Source organism: Hemicordylus capensis, chromosome 1 (genome assembly GCF_027244095.1).
Source record: "Hemicordylus capensis ecotype Gifberg chromosome 1, rHemCap1.1.pri, whole genome shotgun sequence".
NCBI lineage: Eukaryota > Metazoa > Chordata > Lepidosauria > Squamata > Cordylidae > Hemicordylus > Hemicordylus capensis.
In genome coordinates, this window is record NC_069657.1 from 63,209,271 (window position 1) to 63,230,229 (window position 20,959).

The 20,959-nt window shown below is 42.7% G+C and overlaps 1 protein-coding gene across 2 annotated transcripts in view; it reads right to left on the reverse strand.

Moving 5' to 3' along the window:
- Positions 1-20,959, reverse strand: part of AQR (aquarius intron-binding spliceosomal factor) — an 88,062-nt gene that overhangs the window by 50,016 nt on the left and 17,087 nt on the right. For both annotated transcript variants that reach the window (XM_053273402.1, XM_053273393.1), the window contains exons 8-14: positions 20,150-20,250; positions 18,783-18,859; positions 15,208-15,272; positions 3,965-4,081; positions 2,010-2,123; positions 1,551-1,654; positions 686-788 (exon numbers count right to left, since the gene is read on the reverse strand). In XM_053273402.1, coding sequence (XP_053129377.1) covers positions 686-788; positions 1,551-1,654; positions 2,010-2,123; positions 3,965-4,081; positions 15,208-15,272; positions 18,783-18,859; positions 20,150-20,250 — 681 coding nt within the window. The remainder of the gene's footprint in view (positions 1-685; positions 789-1,550; positions 1,655-2,009; positions 2,124-3,964; positions 4,082-15,207; positions 15,273-18,782; positions 18,860-20,149; positions 20,251-20,959) is intronic.

Sequence of the window (20,959 nt, forward strand, 5' to 3'; positions counted from 1 at the left end):
CTGGAAGGGAGACCCTGTTTGCTATCATCCCACATGGATGTGCATGTTTGTGCCTTTTTGGATACTGGCCTACATCTTTCATATCAATAAAATGTTTCTTGTGAAACAGAAACCAGTTATTGTAACTTAGAAATCGTCAGGTAAGCCACATACCATGTTGACTACTCCCCCTTAAATGCTGGCTCAAGTTTGAAAACACAGAGATCACTGATCAGCACAGATCAACAGAGACAAACAGGTTCAACTTCAACAAATAGGAGTACATTGGGAGTACATTTAGGAGTACATTGCAGGTTATTGCTTCACTGTGTTACGTTTTCTCAATTAACTTGCTAGGCGGCCAACCTCTCCCTCCATATAGATAATTCAGACTGACAATAATCTAAAGACAGTTAGATTACCAGTTTCCCATTTAGTGTAAACTTGTAAGTATTTGGAGAACTGGCCCAGAGCCATAACAATGGCTTAGATTGGTTGCCAGATTGGCTTTTTAAAAGCCAAATTTTGGGTTATGGCCCATTTGTCTCACGAGTATACTCCTTAGGTTCTGGCCATGCTCCAGTCATCATTCTACAGCTACCTTGTTAAAAAAGTGATCATATGTCATTCAAAAGAGGTAACACAGTGGAAAAACCAATAATAATAAAGACAACTAATCTGAAAAACTAAGTTTAGGAAAATTTACCAGTAGTTCTAGTAGAAACTCTCTCTCATAGCTTGTATCTTCTCCTTCAGGTAAGGATGGCAATAAGCAGAGATATGATGCCACCTGGTGGAGTGTATTTGTACTGGACAATAAAGCAAATTACAAGAGTCACAATTGTTGCGAGAAAGAAATTTTTAAAAAGGGCTGAATAAAAGAAAAAGGACTGAATTTTCATAGGAGTTGTCTGAAAAAGTCAGAAGGAAAGGAGACCCGAGAACTCTCTGCTTGGTCTGCAGGCCAAGATTTTATCTAGACATTGTGGTAGCCTAACCAACACTCTAGTTCTTATGCAGGGAACCTTATATTAAGCTTTTGGGACAGATCATCATCTAGATTCATCTTTAAAGTTTGCAATGATGAGACAAACTGCATAACTTTCCCAGAAAACTTATTTTGATAAATAAAACCCCACAAACATAAGAGTCCTAGTTATAAGCTGAAGAACTTTTTATACTTTGGTTAATCTCAACTTCCAAAAAGCAGTCAACCAACCCTATCCCACCTCATCCTGCTCTCTAAACTCTGTTGGGAAATTGCTATTCAGAAAGAGCAAACAAAAGATCTTCTGTCACAAGTCTTCGGATCAAGGGCCTTTTACACTTGCGTTACTGGTCAACCAACACCGAGCAACCATTTTAGTAAAGATATTCAATTTAAAAGGGTATTTAATATAACAGTATTGAAGCTTTGTCTTAAAATAAAGTTTTTTAAAAGCTTCCAGTTCTAACTGTTGCTAAAAAGTAATTCTGAACACCATGAAAGTGTGAAATATGCTATTCCTTACATTATAGTTATATCATCTGTAAAACAAGTGTGGAATGTGGCGAATACAGAGGAAACTTACCTTAGAGGTCCAAATAGTTTTACCAGGGAGTCACGTGTGTCTACAGCTGAGACATTTGAGAGGGCAAAATTGTACAGTTCTGGAAAATGTGCAAAGGCTGCTCTCTAGAAACCAACCAAAAACCAGAAGAAAATTAAAAAATCATCAATTGAGCTTGTACAAAATTCTACAGTTTAACATATCAGACACAAAACTTGAAGAATTACATTGTATGAGACAACGCCAAGTAACTACCAGAAAGGACAACCAGATAAGAAAGAAAAACACATGATAAATAGGTCAGACTTCAATATTACAGGGTTCTCCCACCCTCACCCCAACGAATCCTAGATAATCATTATCAGGTTATACCACTGTGTCACTGACATAAAAATATTTGAATTGGAAAACAGCATTAATAAAGAGACATTAAGAGCAACCATAACTATTTTAACTGCTGAAATGGAGAGTATTACATACCTGGAGGGAAGTAATTCTGTCATAGTGAATTGTAGTCATTTCATTCTCTGTCAGTGCATTTCCAGTATGATCATTAATTTCAAAGCCAGTGTAGAATTTTAGCATGTCTAAAAGCTGAAACAAAAATTCATGATAAATTTGGTACATTGTGTTTTTTATTTCAATTTGGGAAGAAAATAAGCAGAATAATCAGAGAGAGGGGATCAACCTTCTAGAAGCCATATGTGGAGAAGGCAATGTGCATTAAGACAATCCTAAATTTAAGAAGATCCATTTTAAAAGTACATGTTAAATACAGTTAAACCTGTATTTAACCTGTATTTTTAATACCTGTATTCACCCAAAATGAAGAGGATTCTGAATTTAAGATGTCCGCCTGACTTCTAACATCAAATAACTTGGGAAAAACTAGTCTTGGAGTCAGGTAAATAGGGTAGCCTATAAATGAACTAAAAATAAAAACTGGCTTCACATTTTCACACCAAAAATGTACCTTTATTTTAGTTTCTTATTAAATTTGAATTACTGAATCATTAATAAGTAACACACGCATAACAAGATAATCAACACCACACATGGATATATCCTGGTCATATTAAGTTTATTAGTTGTATGGTGGATCTGGAACCTAGTTTCCAGTATAAAGCTCCTTCAGATGTTAGTCTGAAGGCTTGCCATACCCATTGGCGGTGGGGCGAAAGGCGAGGAAATCTTACAAACCTCGTCACTCACGGGTTGCAACGAAGAGGGTCCGTGATGGTGGGCAAACCTTGGACTGCAATCCATCCATCATGGGTCTGCCCGCAATCACAGAGAGGGCTTTTCCTTCTTCAGACAGGAAAGGCCCGTGGGCAACTCGAAGCGGGGATGACTCCCCACCCCCGCTTTGCCCCACTGAAATTGACTGCCATAAACAGAGAGATAATGGATGCTGACAATCATCTAAACAACACTCTCATTCACCATAGAATGTCTTTGTGGTTGATATGTTAGATTTAAAACACTATTTCAGTGGGGTTTTTAAATAATATTTTATCCTGTAAGTTGCCTTGATGTTCTGTTCAGACCAAAATGTGGGTAGAAATGTTTTAACCAAAATTAAATGAATACATTCAGCAAGAGGGGAGATACACCAGGAAATGCCAAGATTTACAAGATTTGACTAGGTTTGTAAAGTACTGAAATATTTTTGTTTTAAACTAGTTTTATATATGTTGTGGTGAACTTTAAAAATTGGTGAACATCTCTATGGAGAACGCATGCCCTTTGTTGTTCAAGCTTCTATACCCTACAATTACTCCCAAAAGGTTTTTGCCAACTGTTTAACGGCATGTTGTACACCTGTGACCCTAAGGAAATGTTCAGGTGTGCAAATATGAGTAATCCCTGAAGCCTAAGGAAAACTCCCCCAAATCCCAGAGCCTTTGTGTAGCATGTTTGCCAGAGCAGTTGTGAGTCAGACTAATGTAGTATAAAACCCCTTACTGGTCCAGTATTACTGTTTAAAAAGTAAAAGTTTGGTTTAGTATATTAACATGAAGGAACAGAGATTACAGGCAATTATAGAGAAAATGTACAAAATGTATGAAGCAGTCATAACTATTTCTTGACCTAGATGTTAGGACCAGGAAATCAAAATTCTTAATCGCAGAAAAGATAGCGTTTAGGATCTCAAGCCTCAAAGCATGTTTGTAGCGGTCCTGACATATATGAACCATTCCAGTTTAACACAAAACTATTTCAATAAATTACCTGCTAAACTGTTGAGCTCCAGTACTGGGTGCTTCCCATTTAGTATCAAATCTCCCAATAAACCAAGAACAAGTGATAATCACCAGCCACCATTTTCCAGTTACCACTGGTACAGTCTTCAAAGAAAAATGTAGTTCTCTACAGGCGATCAAGTGTTTTGAGATGTTCAAAAAAGCCTCTGTAAAACAACAGTTACGTCTTACCTGGCAGAAAAGATGGCCCTCCTTGTCCCTTTTAGCTAGACTGGATAGATAAGAATGCACAACCAGGTGGGAGTCATCTAGTATAGTATTAAACCAGCGCCGTGTTGGAAGCAGGGCCTAGAACAGATAATGCCACATTAAACACAATCTGATACACAACACAAAGATATGTGGGTTTTGTTATTCACTGCTTTATTAAAAGAGTGGCAGGGATTAGTTACTAGGAGACCTAGCAATGACCACTCTAAAAAATAGTAGCTTGCATCCAAAGATGGTGGAGTGAGAGCAGAAAGCACTTCTGTTCTTGCAAGGAAAGGGGTGTCCATACATTTTAGCAATTCTCCCTCCCTGATGTAACAGAAAAACAGAAAGAGCAGGAAGGAGAGGTGAAAGGTTAACCTAAGTTAGGCAATCAATATATCCGAAAGAAACAACGCCTTGAACTGAATGATAAAAGAAAAAAGGTAATCACTTAAAAATCTAGAACAGAGAAACATGACCCCCTTTGTGTACAGAAAAGGTAGGAACTGTATACGGAGAGCACAAAAGAATAGAGGAATACAGAACATTAATTAAAAGAGCACTAATCTAAATGGAACACCTGAAAGAATGAACAGAGTATGAGGAGAATCAATAATAAAATAAGATTTAGCAGTATTTTAACTTGGCAGGAGTTAGCTAGTGAGTTGAGATGCGCACAAGCCAGCTCGGCAGCCACAAGCTGGAATCTGTTCCTTTAAAAAGGAGAGACACAGGTGCTTACCTGCTCCTCCACTACTCCACCGATCATCCAGGACTGGGGCTGGCGTGCCAAAGACTGCACGGCTGCTTCCTGTTCCCAGCAGCCGTGCAAGCTCTTTTGCATGCCAGCGCCAGTCCCGGATTAGCAGTGGGGCAGCGGAGGAGCAGGTAAGCAGCTGCCGTCCTCCTTTTTTCAAAAATGATGCCCATTCCAGTGGACTGACTTGGGAGCGCCCGCCCAAACCAGTTCGACGCTTCCATCCTGAGGCGCCAAACCAGTTTGGGCACATCCCTAATAATGAGAAGGTCTGAGAAGAAAGAGAAAAGATCAAACACAAGATCAAGATCTAGCTTTAAAAGGAGCAACATCAACAATAGTTAGCTCTGGAAGATCATTTCCTAGCCTGCTCACTCCATTTTGTACAAGAAACGCCAAGATCATTGAAGAGACCATGCTAAAAGATTGATTGATTAAGTGCCGTCAAGTCGGTGTTGACTCTTAGTGACCACATAGATAGATTCTCTCCAGGATGATCTGCCTTCAACTTGGCCTTTAAGGTCTCTCAGTGGTGCATTCATTGCTGTCGTAATTGAGTCCATCCACCTTGCTGCTGGTCATCCTCTTCTTCTCTTTAGGGCTACCAAATTGGTATGTTATGGTAAGGTAAAACATTAAGGCTACCCAATTGGTATGTTATCCAAGTAAGAGAATTGGAAAAGGCAATGTGTGCCCCTTTTCCTTTAATTTTCATTACTAACCTAAGAAATTCCTCACGAATGAAATATGCCTACAACATGATGCAATGACATTTTTTAAAAATACTGATTTATGAAGTACCTTCTTTACAGAGTGCATAAATCCAAAGCTGATAGAAATCAAGACATTTTGTACAGATGGACTTCGCCATCGGCAGTTTTGCGTATCCGCAGTCAGGTGATTGACACCCGTCCTCGGCATATGCAAGAAAACCCCGACAAAGGAGATCATTTCCGGCTACCATTTCATGACGAGGAGCCATTGTATGACAAGGAGCCATTTTGTAGCTCCTTTGTTAAAAAAAACAATTGTTCTGCAATTCTTTGCGGAAAACTGAATAGATTGATGGTGGGAAGGGGCATTGCTGGGGACATAGACACCCACAGAGCACAGTACGGCACTCACATTATGTAATTTTTGCTGTTTTAAAACAGCACCCTTTTTTACACATACAGGAACCTAACCCCGCTATCTCCATAGGAGTAATGCCTCATTACTCGCAGTTGTAAGTGAGAAATGGAACCCTCGCAAGTAACGGGGTATGCTTGTATTTGGGAACTCTTTGAGCAACAGGGGATAATTTCAGCATAAGGCCAGGATTTCAGCACATGACCAGGATTGGTCTAGACAGCCCAGGAATTGGACATGTATCATCCTAGATACGAAATGTCCAGGAATTTGAGCAGGAAGAATGCTTTAACAAAGTTTACCAGTAATTCTGTGCTTCTCCCTCCAGGCATTGTAGCTACATGGTGTTAATTTTAAAAGCCCCATATTCTTATACTTTTTCTGGCACCAGTGCTACTGACTGGCTAGGTCGGCTCTCTCTGTATGACTCCATAAATCCCTTCACCTCATTTTTGGATCATCTCTTAAAGTTAGCAAGGATGGTAGTGGGCCTCTAGGTTTAGTTCTGAAATATATTGACAGAGAGAGCCCCTTTCTCTCTACTGGCATTGTGTTTATTGAAGTGAAATGCTCCTAATCATCTCTGAGAAAACCGCTATAGATAAAAATGTGTGAAACAGGCACCAAGTTCACTGTCGAGCACTTTTTCCAATCCCAATCAAAAAAGTAGGGCTTTAACATTTGTCCTCTCCCCCATGCCCAACCTTGACAGCTGTGTCCAAGAATTCCCTCAGATGAATGTGGCAACTCTGTTTCAACACAGAAGGCTGTAATGCAGCCACTTCAGTCATATAATGTTGCAGCTCTTACATTTACATGCTACAGAAATGCTTGGAATAAAAATAAATTTTAAAATGTCATATTTGACTGCAACATGACAGATAGAACACAGTTACTAGTGCTAAGCCACAAAACTGATTTTCTTTTTTTAAGGGATATTATTGGCAAATAATATTGCCAATAGAAGATGAAACTGGACAGAGCACATGGACTGCTTTTATCCAATTCACATCACTGCTAAGCAGCGAAATGCTCAAATAATTCAGCCTCAATCATGATACAGACATAACTTAATATGAAACACTGAAATACCCTGGGGAAGAAAAGGGATCTTAAGTATATGTAAAGGCACTCCATTCAGATGGGACAAGCTACAGGAGAAGAACAAATGTGATGGCTTTTTATAGCCGATTTCTGGTTTGCCAGTTCCAATCAGCACAACAGGCTTCAGAAACTATCTGAACTCTCTTAGCTCTCCTGTAATGCCCTCAGCAGAGAAAGAACCAACATGAAATGTTCTACTGCATGGCATTTTGGCTGAGATCCAGCAGCATCCCAGCTGAATACCAAACATACCCTTTCTCTGGGGACCAAATCCTGCAGTTCAAAGTGGCTGTGCTCAACGATATCAGCCATGATGCTCTCTGGAAATGTAGTTTCTAGCAGAGTCAACACACTTAGAATGCATTGTATTCATCTCAAATATTAAAGCATCTTTACTTTCTATTACATGAGACAGCCATATTTTTGACAAAGTCATGTCTGAAGCTTAATCTTACCAAGGAGGTGGTTCTGCTAATGGAGAAGGTGTTCAGCCTATGCTGGATGGTGACACACTCCCCATAAAGGACCAGGCTCATTGGCCAACATGACACACAGTAAAATGCAAGTGTCTCGGACTTGCGAGTCATGCTGGTGCTGTACCAATGGAAGATGGCCTTGGAGGTGTTGCACTAGAGCAGGGATTCTCAAACTTGGGTCCTCAGGTGTTACTGGACTTCAACTCCCATAATCCCCAGCCTCAGTGGCCTTTGGTTGGGGATTATGGGAGCTGAAGTCCAATAACACCTGAGGACCCAAGTTTGAGAATCACTGCACTAGAGCATACTTGCACAACTACTTAACACAGTACCAGCACACCGTGTGCTGTTCTTAGTGCTAGAGTACCTTTTAGATACTCAGTGCTAGAGTACTCAATCCACTTGGACCTTTGTTGACAATGCTGGATCTAGAAGTACCCCAGACAATGGCTAACATTGTTAGCACACTGTTTTAAGTAGTTGCACAAATGTGCTCCTGCTCAACACTGCTGGGGCACCGTGCGCAGCACCCCAATGGGTCCCAAACACCAGTGTTTCATTGCACGTCATGTTAGCTATTGCCTGGGGTGCTTCTAGATCCAGCATTGTCTCCAGAGGTCCAAGTGGACTGAATATTCTAGCACTGAGTACCTAAAAGGTACTCTAGACACTGATAACTTTTCTTCAGTTGAAGTTGATGTGCCAACTGCAGCCTCTCCAGGACAGAGATAGCCTGGTCACAGTTATCATGCTCCTGAAAATTCCAGAAACTACTGTTGTGCATTCTATGTGGAGTGGCTGTTGAAGACTGCATAGAAAAACAGGTGGTTCACCTGTAATTTTTCATCCTTTGGTGGCTTGGCATCATTTACAACACAGGGCTCTGTGCCTGCACATTTGCCCCCACAGGAGGACATGACAGCTCCACAAGGCACTTGAAGCCACACTGGAATGCGCTAGGTCTTCCGGGGCAGCAAGCACCTCTTCCCCTCAGTTCCTGGATGGACGATGTACCACAAAGCTTCTTCTGGAGGTCAACGAAGCAGGTAAGTAAATCCATTTAGTGGAGAGGCTGGGTGGGTATTGTGAATGATATAAAGCCACCAAAGGATCAAAAGTTACTGGTGAGCAACTTGTTTATTCTTCTGGTGGCTAGGCATCATTCCCAACATTGGACAAGTAGCAAGCTCCCGAACTTAGGAGGTGAGTATTTAAATAATTTTCTTGAGAACAGAATGCCTAAGGCCACCCTCAGCCACAAAGCGGATGTGTACGGCATAGTGACTATCTAATAACTACATGGCAGCCTTCCAGATGTCAGAGAAGTCCCCCTGCTAATTGAGCAAAGAAGCACCTTTTAAAAGTGGCGATTCTTTTTATTTAGCAGAGGGAGAGCAACTGGCCCTATTCATCCCCAGCACAACATCCCTACAGTGGCTGTTTCTGGTGTCTATCTTATGTTTCTTTTTTAGATTGTGAGCCCTTTGGGGACAGGGTGTTTTTTTTTAATTTATATCTATGTAAACCACTTTTGGAACTTTGGCTGAAAAGCAGTATATAAATATTCATCGTATTCATATTTCCAGACAGGTGGGTGGATGAAGTTGCACCTGATCTCGTAGAGTGATCCTTTACGTTAGAAGGTGGCAAACCCCCCTGTTTTTCATAGCAGAAGAGGATAGCTTGAACCAACCATTCCAAAAAAAATCTCTGTCTGTTGACCAGTTTACCTTTACAAGGACCCTCCAAAGTAACAAATAATCTGTGTGTTCATCTAAAGTCTTTAGTACATGACATAAAGTGCAAAACAGCTGTCCTTACATCTAGAAAGTATAGTGAGCATTCAAGTGATGTAACAGGACATGGAAAGAAAGTAGGCAATACAGCGTCCTGGTTGATGTGAAGATCCGAAACCATCTTGGGAAGGAAGGAAGGGTCAGTCCTCAATACAACCTTATTAGCATGGAAGACAGTGTAAGGAACATCAATTTGTAGTGCAGCAAGCTCACTGACCCTACAAACTGTTGTAATCACAACCAGGAAGGCCACTTGAAAGGAAAGCAGTCTGAGGGAGCCTGATAACAAGGGCTCAAACGGGTCTTCCATGAGAGCAGACAAAACCAGTGAAAGGCTCCATGGTTCTATTAGAGCTTTAGCTGGAAAAAAAAATATTGTTCAATCCCTTCAAGTACTGCTTACAGTCTGGATGAGAAAACAAGGAAGTGGTGCCCCAGCTACAGTGCGATGGCCAACAGAGCGGACATATGCACTAATGGAAGTGTTCGACAAGCCTGTCTGTTTGATGGATATCAGGTAGAGTAAGACCTGACAGACAATTGCTTTGGAGGGTTTGAAACCTTTGGAACTGGCATAGACAGAAAATCCTTACCACTTGCAGGAATAGTTGCGTCTCATGGAGGACTTCCTTTTGTGCAGCAAAATGGTCAGAAGGTCAGCCTCCACTCTGTCACATTCAAGGCTCTGAGGCTGTGATGGAGGACCTGACCACTGCATGGTTGGAAGAGATCAGGGTGATTACAAAGCAGGCAACGGGATGCCTGGGAGAGAAGAAGTAGAAGAGGAAACGAAGGCTGCCACGGCCACCAAGTGATGTGTAAGATACAGTCTTTTCTGTAGAGAGATCTTGCTGATCACCCTGGATGGAAGAAGAGAACTTGTCTTGTGGTAGCAAGCGTGACTTTTCCCCATAGCTAAGCAGGGTCTGCCCTGGTTGCATATGAATGGGAGACTTGATGTGTGAGCACTGCAAGATATTCCCCTCAGAGGATGAAGCTGCTCTGGGAAGAGCAGAAGGTTTCAGGTTCTCTCCCTGGCTTCTCCAAGATAGGGCTGAGAGAGATTCCTGCCTGCAACCTTGGAGAAGCTGCTGCCAGTCTGTGAAGACAATACTGAGCTAGATAGACCAATGGTCTAACTCAGTATATGGCAGTTTCCTATGTAGGAGCAGGAAGGGTGGGAAGATGTAGAAGAATCTGCCCATCCAAGGAATCTAGAAGGCATTCTCCAGAGAACCTTTGCCCACTATGGCTCTCAAACAGTAGCTTTGATACTTTTTGTTCCCTCTGGTAGCAAATAGATCCACTTGGGGAGTCCCCCACAGTTGGAAAAGAAAAATGTAGAGATTCTCAGTGTAGTTCCCATTCATGATGGCAGGAATCACCGGTCTTTCTGCTGTCTAAGAGGATGTTGTTGGCCCCCAGATTCATGGCATCCTGCAACACAACTGTCAGCTACACAAGGTTGTGAATGCGCCCCCTGCAGCGATGGTATCTGGGACATTTCCAATCCAATGTGGACAACCAGAGGTTGCGCCTACGCCTTTCCCAAGTGGTATTGAAATCTCTGCGTTGGTGGATGTTAGAAAGCAACCTGTTAAATGGGGTTCCGTTCAGACCCCTGGATCCAACAACTTGGGTCACGACAGATGCTTCCCTGCTTGGATGGGGGGCACATTGAGGACCACACTGCCTCGATGCTGGCGCCAATGTCAACCCATCTCCCCTCAATGTCGGTGGCGGACTTGGGCGAGGTGTAAGAGGATGGAGCGCCTCATCACACAACGCAGCCCTGAGGCGCAAGGCTCTATTCGTCCTGGTTTGCCTCGAAAAAGAGCAACAAATCTTGCATGCTGCCATGTTGTGCTCTTCTCCCAGGCACAGCAGGCAGGCGTCATGGTAGACAAAGAGGGCAGGAAGATTGATGTCCTAGGCAGAAAGCTATACACCACTTCGAGCCTAGCTATACACATAGCTAATTATGCGGCCTGTATGACACATTATACTCACCTGCTTTGGGACAACTTGCTGACCTGTCAGCACTACTTCTTCTATTCCCCACCACTACTAGAATAGCTGCCCCATAATCAGTGGATACACCCACTGTCTCCCCATCTCCAGACAGACCCAGATACATTGAAACTCAACTCACCCAAGATTTCAAAGAGAAACCCAATTATAATACCCACCTTCCTTTACACACCCACGAGGGATCTTGAGCCAAACAGTCTGGCCCTCATCCTCATTATCCCCTGAAGTGGCTCCCCCCAAAGGGGCAAAAGGCAGCGTTCCTATAAAGCCTAAAGCTGAGCAGGTGACCTGAGGAACTGCTGAGCCACCCAAGAGCTGGTCCCAATCCTGCACACACTCCCCACAGATATTACCCAGAGGCAGCAGGCAGCAGCCCCACAAGGGAAGCAGGAGCAGGCAGGTAACAGCAGAAGGAGCCCATAGCACCCACCTGGTCTCTCACCCCAGGCAGCACTGGATGGGAAGTAGATGTACCCGCCCTTTCCTCTGCTGAGTCACTCCAGATTTTAACTCCAGCCTAGAGTTTTTCCCATTTCAGAGACATGAATCCTATAGGACTTAGTCTCCTCCGTGGGAGAATCCGGTGGATTATTGGGCACACTGTCTGGCAAGGTGTCCAAAGGTGTCTAGATTATGGTTGAGTCTATGTCAGAGTCAGAAGAGGATGCAGAGTCCTTAACAGGAATTGGTTTTACAAGTAAGACAGGTTGCATTGGCAGTGCCATAGGGTTGCACAGTGTTCTGTGGTGGAAGAGCTGGTTGTGGTGGAGGCAAAGCAGGTTGAGCTGAGGGCTGCTGCAATGGAGCAGGATCAGCTGGATGTATGAAAGGATCCAAAGGTGGAACTTGAAGAGTAAGATAGGCTTTGAGCCTCTTCATCTTCCACAGGCAGAATTCCTCATAATCATATGGCAGAGAAGAGTAGCCCACCAAGGAGTCACAGAAGCCATGTGACCCATTCTGCGCATGGAACTGAGGGCTCCTGGGGAGCTCCAATAGTCACGACGGCGCCTAGACAGAGAAAGAGGTGGCACTGAGAAACTTAGATGCTCCTTCCACGACTGTGGCACATGAGCTGGAGGGGCAACTGTAGAAGCTCTGGAAGGGAAAGCTGCTGGAGTTACCCTGGCCAGAGAGGCAGAAGGGGTCTTGGGGACTCGAGGGGTCTGAGGTCATCCTCAATGTCCAGACCATGCACTTGGAAGCTTTTGAATGTTGAGCCCAAAGTCATCAATGGCAAGTCCAAGATAGCATCAAAATCCGGAATTTCAATGTCCCTTGATATTAATGACGTTGAAGGCAGCCCAGTGTCAAAGGCAGATGAAGTCAGTAGCAAAGGCTTGAAAGTCTTTGATACATCGGTCAACTATATCAACTGCAGTGATGGACACAATGTCGAGACCAGCAATGTCGGAGTAATCAACATCCAAGATGAGGCAGAGGGGAGAAGCTCGCTCAACGTCGAAGGAGGATACAATGTATGTATGGCCAACTCCAAAGATGAGGAGGAGGAGTGCATCACCTGGATGACTGACGAAGTTGGCACTGCAGGTAGAGATCAAGACTGATGATGTGGCTGGAATTGGGATGTCAAAGATGAGCGATGTTCTGATGTTGATGATCCTGTAGAGGAGGATATGATCATCACTGCTGAATGTACCTTTAACAGACAGTGCTTCAACACTGTCTATGTCAAACTGCCCTAAGACCTTGGGTTGAGGCGGTATAAAAATGCACTAAATAAATAAATAATAAACCGGATGAGGATTTGGAAACTGTGGCCGAAGGGGGCTGTGACGGTTTGGAATGTTTCGAGGAAAAGGAGGCATCAGAATCTCTATGCTTCCTCTGTTTGTGACCAGACTCTTTGGAAACATCCTTGGGTTTTTTTGGAAGAGGATGAAGTAGTTAGTCAACAATGTTGGCTTTGGTATTGATGCCATTGATGTCAATGGTCTGAGGGCAGATTCATAAAGGGCGGCCCTCAACCAGAGCTCACAACTTCTCCTCATCTGCTTGGAGAAAGACAAGTAGATTTTGCTATGTTATGGTCTTCTCCCAGGCAGAGCAGACAGAGCTCATGGCGGTCAAAATATGGTAATGTGCTATGGCACAAGGTGCAACATTTGAACATTTTCCATGAGTCCATTACTGAGGGGACAGGGAAAATGTGGGCAGCAGAGAAGGTCGTATCAGTTCAAGTCAGAGCCGTGAAATCACCAAATAAACCAAAGCCCAAACGATAGATGAAGGAGCAGGTCAAAGGCAGTCAGAGTTCAAGTCCGAGAGAAACACTGATGTAATGAAGCCAAATGATAAGCAAAGAAGAGGTCGAGGGCAGTCCAAGTTCAAAGTCAAAAATCACCAAACAACAGATCCCAGTTGAAAGGCAGGTAGAGCAGTAAAAAAACAGCAGTCCAGCGAAAAAATACCGGGTGGAAACTAACAAAGACTAATTCTCTTTCCTAGAAACCAATGTTTCGGAGCAAATCCAAAGGGAAGTGCACAGCACAGCAGATGGAAAGGAATTGAGAGGAAGAGGCACTTGCCACTCAGGAAGACTGAATGGCTCAGGAGTTAGGTACCTGCTCAAACACTTGCTTCTACATACACCTGCCCGCACCCCAAGATTGGCCACTGAGGATCTCCTCTGGGTGCCCCTTCCATCCGAAATAAGATAGACAGCGACTGGAAAGAGGAACTTCTCTGTACTGGTGCCATTTGTGGAATTCTCTTCCCTGGGGAGCTTTGCCTGGTGCCCACACTGCTGTCCTTTTCCCAAGACCTCCCAGATTTTAAAATTTAATTTTGAACTGTCTGCTGCTTTTAACTATTTGGATATCTGTATTTTTAAGCTGTGGTTTTACTGTTATATGGTTTTGTATTTGTGTTTTTAAGGTACCCCTGAATGTGAATGAAAAGCAGTATTAGAATATTTTAAATAGACATGTTATTTAAAATTTAACTTTGAATAACATTCTTTGCTAGAAATTTGTAAAATTATTTATGTTATAGCAACTGGAGGCTCCTGGGTTGAATCCAGCCCCTGCCCCCCACCCCAGAAGCAATCAGCCCTTCAGTTACGAGTCCAGAAGCAAGAGAGGCATGGAGAAAACAGTATTGGTGACAATACAACCATCAGGGTTGAAGCACTGATCACCACCCTCTACTTGCTTCTCAAAGCAGACCTCCAGGAAAACTAGTCAGTGACCAGTGCTCTCAGCCCTGCTCTCAACAACCTCCACTCATAGCAGCAAAGCTTGCCTGAGGAAGCTGTAAAAGTCTTGTTGAAATGGCTTGCTTTGAGTCAGTTGTAGCATCAACTCAATGATAGGGGTGTGCACGGAACCGCCACACTGCGGTCCGGCACTGGGGTGGGGGGTAGCTTTAAGAGCAGCGGGAGGGTTTACTTACCCCTCCTGCCGCTTTCCCGCTCTGGCGCCATAATGTTCAAGGTAATTGGGGCAGCAGGATACCTCCCTGCCGCCCCTTCCCCGCTGCTGCTGTGCAAACCTCCCAGTAGTCCTTTGCGCGCGCACACCTTGTGCGCGCGCTTCACGTCTCTGACGTGCGCGCGCGCAAAGGACTACTGGGAAGTTTGCACAGCAGCAGCAGGGAAGGGGCGGCAGGGAGGTATCCTGCCGCCCAATTACTTTGAACATTACGGCGCCAGAGCAGGAAAGCGGCAATAGGGGTAAGTAAACCCTCCCGCCGCTCTTAAAGCTACCCCCCACCTCCGAACCGACCCACCAAGGTCCGGGCCCATCCCTACTCAATGAAAGATAATTTTGTTCATCTCCAAACACTGTTGAGTTAATCACATTTCTGTCTGCTGCTAAGTGCTAGGACAAGGAACAGTATAGATTCTGTTTATTTAAGCATCTTGACAAGACTACAGAGGACTATGCATTTCTCTTAAAATCAACATACCTCTAGATCTATCATGAGTTCAATGAATCGTTCACAGTAGTGCACTTTATCCATAGATAGAGAACCTAGGAGCAAACACAGATTTGCTTTGTTAAAAACTAACCCTGGAACAGACAAATATTGCCTCCACATTGTATATCATGTCAAACAGCTGCTGTTTAATGGTTATTTAAATACTCTGGGTCCTATGCAGAGATGGATTCAGCTTATGAAGGATATCCTTGTGTTTTCTATGCTGGTGTCTCAATAGTAGCTCCAGGAAACAAAAAAAAGGTTATCCCGTTTTTCCTCTGGAACTCTCATAAATAGACAGAACATTGGGTTGTTTAGCCAAATTTACAACTAAAAACCAACTCTCATCTCAAGCAGAGAGAAATACACATTAAGTGTTGCTTCCTACAATAAAAGAATTGTATGGTGGCTATTCTTTGATTTAGAAAGATTCTTACAGTTGACTGGTGACAAAGAAATTTCTAGATAAGCAAAACACAGTTAAACAGTTCCCTAAGTGTTCTGCATGTGTACCATGGCTAAGAGCATTGTATTAAGTCTGACATACTATTTTGCTATAGTGGTATAAATAAATCATATAGGTTGGTATACACTAGCTTATGTATGGACATTAATCACCACAAGTCTGAGGACAAATCCTGAATTTATTACTGCACTTTATATACCACCTTTCTAGAAGCAAAAAGGTGGTTTAACTATATTTTGACTCTTCAGCTATTCTTAAAATAATAATAATTAATTACTACTTTTAATTAAATAGCTTTTATGATTTAAGAAACAAACTATCTGGCACAATGAGATTTGCACTTCTCAACAACCCCTCATGTTTTCAAAAATATTTTGAAATATGCAGGCAATGTCTGTTGTTTTCAGGATGGAGTCTCTGTTACCATTACAGTGTCCAGCTGTTTTCCCTGAACTTTACGGTCCATGATTTGCCCACGTTTCTACTCAGCTGAACACTAAAACATGCAAACTTTGTAACATTTCAAAATAACATTAGAATATATAGACTTTTAACACAAATACAATATAAACATATTTTCATATATAATTAATTCCAACACAGAATAGAGCGTTTTTGATTTACAGTTGTTTTGAGCGCTTCAATGGAAAAAGAAAAAGTATTTACATGCCATCATTCTATTTTAAAAAATCCATGGCGCATACCTTTCTTGCATGCACACACACACACCCTCTCAGTGGCCTTTATATGCAAATGACATGTTTCACTTTATTATTGCTGCCCTGAGGTGTTGGAAGACAATTCCTGCTGACATAAGAGCCTCCCCATCTCTTACAACTTTTAAAAAGGCAATTTGCTCACCCAGGCTTTTAATCAGGTACTAGCTTAACTTGCACAGAGAATCTGCGCGCTAGTACTTGATTGCTCCCCTCATCCCCTGCCACAGTCCCCCTCACCTCAGAGTTCTCTCTACCCTCAGCTGAGTTGCACTCCTGCTTCTCCTCCTCCATCCAATTGCTTCCATCCCCCACACCCCTCTTGGTCACTCCTCTATCCCTTTACTCCACCCCGCTCACCCCTCTTGGTTGTGGCTGCAGCGTAGCTGGTGCCTATTGGCCAAGCTGCAGCCCCCTGTCCCCAGAGACTTCCCCACCCAAGTCCTGCTCCTCCCCACAGGAGCAACAGTAACAGTGGTTGACCAGGCCCTTCCTTGCTGCTGCCACCGCCATGGCCGCTCATTCCCCTCAGGCTACTGATAGGTCTGGGCCTGTCCCTTACCTGTCTGCCTTTCCTCCTCTGCCAATGGCCTCGGTAGCCCCAAACAGCAGCAGCAGTTGACTGGGCCCTTCCTTGCTGCTGCTGCTGCCGCCGCCATAGGCATTCCTTCCCCTCAGGCTGCTGACAGGCTCGGGCCCGTCCCTTGCCCTCCTTTTTCTCTCTCTCCCTCCTTCCTGAGTTAACAGATCTTGTTTACCTTGTTTCCTCATCTAATTCACACAAAGTTCTTTCCTCCCTCATGGCCCCTCTCTTCACAGACCCCTGCCCACTATCTATCTATCTTCATCTCCTCTACAATCAAGAGTATCTTCCGACCAGTAACAGTTGCATTCCAACTGACCTCAACCATCACAGTCCCTATATGCATATGGAATCTCCACTGCCCAATCAGGTGCTTCTGCTTGCAAACTCTTGTGAGAGCTGCCACACACAAGAGCTGCCACGCACGAGATTAGCCACGGGTACGCCTTAGAGAATTATATATATAGAAGATAGAAGATAGATTGTTTTAATTGTGTTTTTAATAGTTTTAACATTTTAAATTTAAATTGTTGTAATGTTTTAACCTTTTTATTTGTCGTTTTTATTGTTTTGTTGTAAACTGTCCAGAGACTTGCATTTTGGGTGGTATACAAATGTACTAAATAAATAAATAAATAAATTATGGATTCCCCCATGATGATATATTATCTCCACTTAGACCATTTTAAACAAGTTAAACAATCCTGAAAATGCACACAATAAGAACAGGCAAAAAGATTAATCTTAATTTGCAATATTTAATATATTAGATTCATTTTGGGATGGAGGAGTGCGTTTCAGAAGAAAACAAAGTTACCCAATAGCATGTAAGTGTCCAAGCTACAACACAGGACAACCACTGCCAGATATGTATACAAAATATTCCCTTTCAAATAAAATTTGTAAATTCCAAAATCAGAAAAATTATGGTATTCAGAAGCAGGAAGAAAAGAGAGCAAAGAGGTGATGGCACAAGGTAATTTAATATCAGGACAAAATGTGGCCATTCTAAAAATAAACTCTCAATTGAGATAACCTTAAGGTGTCACATTTTTCTTTCAGCTGGGAAAGATAAACCCTGGCAGAGGTTAAAAAAATAACTGCCCAATAATATTTGGAGCTGAACATGACTTATGTAAAGAATTAATTTGCATTTGGGCTATTATATTCTCTTAAATTATGTATGAAGACTATTTATCTTACTCCAGACTTGATAACAGGGTTAAAAGGGAGTTTTTCTTAAGAAGTTAACAGAGTTAAAAAGGAGTTTTTCCTAAGAATGTACAAGTAAATGAATCAACTGGAAAGCTGAAATTACTAAGCATGCATTATAGATATTTAGCAAGTTCATGCAAGTTTAATTTGAACTGAAAAATTTCAGTAGCAAATCCCTCAGGTTGGCAAATGCCATGCAGTGCGCGCACACACATATAAAAATCTGGAGAATGGTGCACAGAAAGTTATTCAAAAGACGTTAAATCCTAATGTGCTCAGGTCACAGATGCTCCTTTATAAGAGGATTGTGTACATTTAGAAGGCATGGTCTTTAGAACACAGAAAGTATATTGCAAATAATACAGAGTCTTTAGTATATCCATAAAATATTTTTAAACATATATATTCTGTGGTTTACAGGAGGGAAATTACTCAAATTAGTCCCAGTGTAATTTTAAAAGGGCAACACAGGCAATGCCTACCATTGTCCTTTTAATTTCAATGACTCTGAATAATTTTCTTCTTCTTCTTCTTCTCTCTCTCTCTCTCTCACACACACACACACGCACACACACACTCCTACCTGAAACAGGTATTGATATTAATACGGAGATAAATTTCTGGATCAACTGTGAAAGAAATCTTCTTTCTTGATATGCTCTAAATACAAAAAGACAGATATCAGCTTGCACTATTGACAGCTTGCATAAATGACCATTTCAAATATATTTCTCTATTATTTTGAGGTTAATAATGAATTCAGTTTATACACATAGGGGTCATTATTTGACACTTTTTCTAGCAATAGTTTAATGCTGACATTTATATGCTTAATCAGGAGACAAAATATGCTTTTTCAACACTACTCCTCCCCCCGCCCCCCACTGCATACTGAAGGAATTTTTGCATTAGCAGTCAAGCGCTGTAAGTTTGGTAAACTGGCTGTAGATTTACTAAATTATTCTGGGAAGAACGGGGCCACACAAAGAGTAGACATAACATCTTCTGCCTCCCAACACGTAGGGGTTTTAGAGGAAATGCATAAACATAGAGTAAAGATAAAGGCCATCATAATTTCTGGAATATCTCAGCACCAATTGTTTTTCAAAGGGTGGCTGGGTGAGGATCAAATACCACAGAAGTGGCCAACTTGGAGCTCAACAGTTGCTATTGAATGACAACTCTCATCATCCCCAGTCAGTTGGAGAGCCCCAGGTTGATCACTCTGGATCTATCATATTGATTAAAAAGAAAGAAATTTCAGCCACAATCTCCTTTGAAAGGCACTTAAGCAATTCATTTCAATTCAGGAAAATCCCTGGGGGACAGCATCCCCAGTTCATAACTATATCTATTTAATGTGTATGTATTGGGTAAAACATACGCCATAACACAACACACAGCAAAGTTTTGCTGGATGGCTGCACTGTATCACATCAAGGAGTAGATTAATTATCAACCACTAATTATCAACACTTTGAGTCATCTAAATGAAAACAAGGACTGAGACTAATCTTAGGGCTTGATCCCAAAATGCAGAGAAGTTAAAGGTAAGTCCTCTCTCTGGTGTGAACTGTTACAATGTAACAAAAAAAACCCCAAACCCCAGGTATTCATCTAAAATCTGCTGCTTGTATGTTATGATCTGCTTGGTGATTTATTTATTTATTTAAGTTTGTATACTGCCCACTACCCAAGTCCATCTCAAAGAACAAAAGATCTTGCAAGCAGTTGAATGAGGGCCTGCAAGCTCCCTGTGCTGATGAGGACAAGAGCTGGGCCACTCACAGCATCCCACCTCTGGCTAGCCATCCAGTCTGGTGGCCAAGTAGCACAGCTATGGTTGACATCACACAGTACGTCCCGGGGTGTGTATGCATTTTCAGACCAAACAGAAGGCCTTCTCTCCTTTGACCAGTCCCAAGTAAATTTTTAGTAAGTCAAACTTACTGCATCTGTGTCTTTTCATCCATTTTATCATCATTCTTCTTAATCAAATTCCAAAATTTTCGAAGCTTTGGAGTCTTTTTCAATTCGAGTTCTAGTCGAGCCTGAAATAGTGAGATGACATTTAATTGCTCAGAATATAATAAGCTCTCCTTCATTTACTTACCTAAACAGTGTCCTTATGACTAGGGATGTGCACGGAATCAGCTCTGTGCGCTCCTGGGAGGGTGGGGGGTAACTTTAAGAGACAGGGAAGGCGCTGCCTACCTGCCACCGCTCTTCCCCTGCTGGCACTCTCTCCAAAATCAGGCGCGTGTGGGACTGCAGCGTTCCTCCCTGAACCCCGTTCTGCATTGCCATACAAATGGCCGATGCACGCGCCATTTGTGTGGCAATGTAAAATGGGGCACAGGGAGGAACACAGCAGTCCCGCATGTCCACTTCTGGAGAGAGCACCGGCGGGAGAAGAGTGGTGGTGGTGGGGGACTGGGAGGTAGGCAGTGCCTTCCCTGCCTCTTAAATTACCCCGCGTTCAAACCAGTTTGGACGCCAGTTGACAGAACTGGTTCGGCACTCCAGAAAAGAAGTGCCAGACCAGCTCCGTGCACATCCCTACTCATGAGAAAACAAGTTGTTCTAGTAAGAACTAATCTGCCTTTCCTTTCACTATCCCTACAATAGGACTAAATTTGGTCCAAATCAGTTAGCCCACTTGTGCCTCAAACGTTCACGTATCTGCCATCTTGAGCTGGGGTGGATGACATCATCACAAACAACACCGTTGAGGTATCCCTATGTGTCCCTACAATTGTA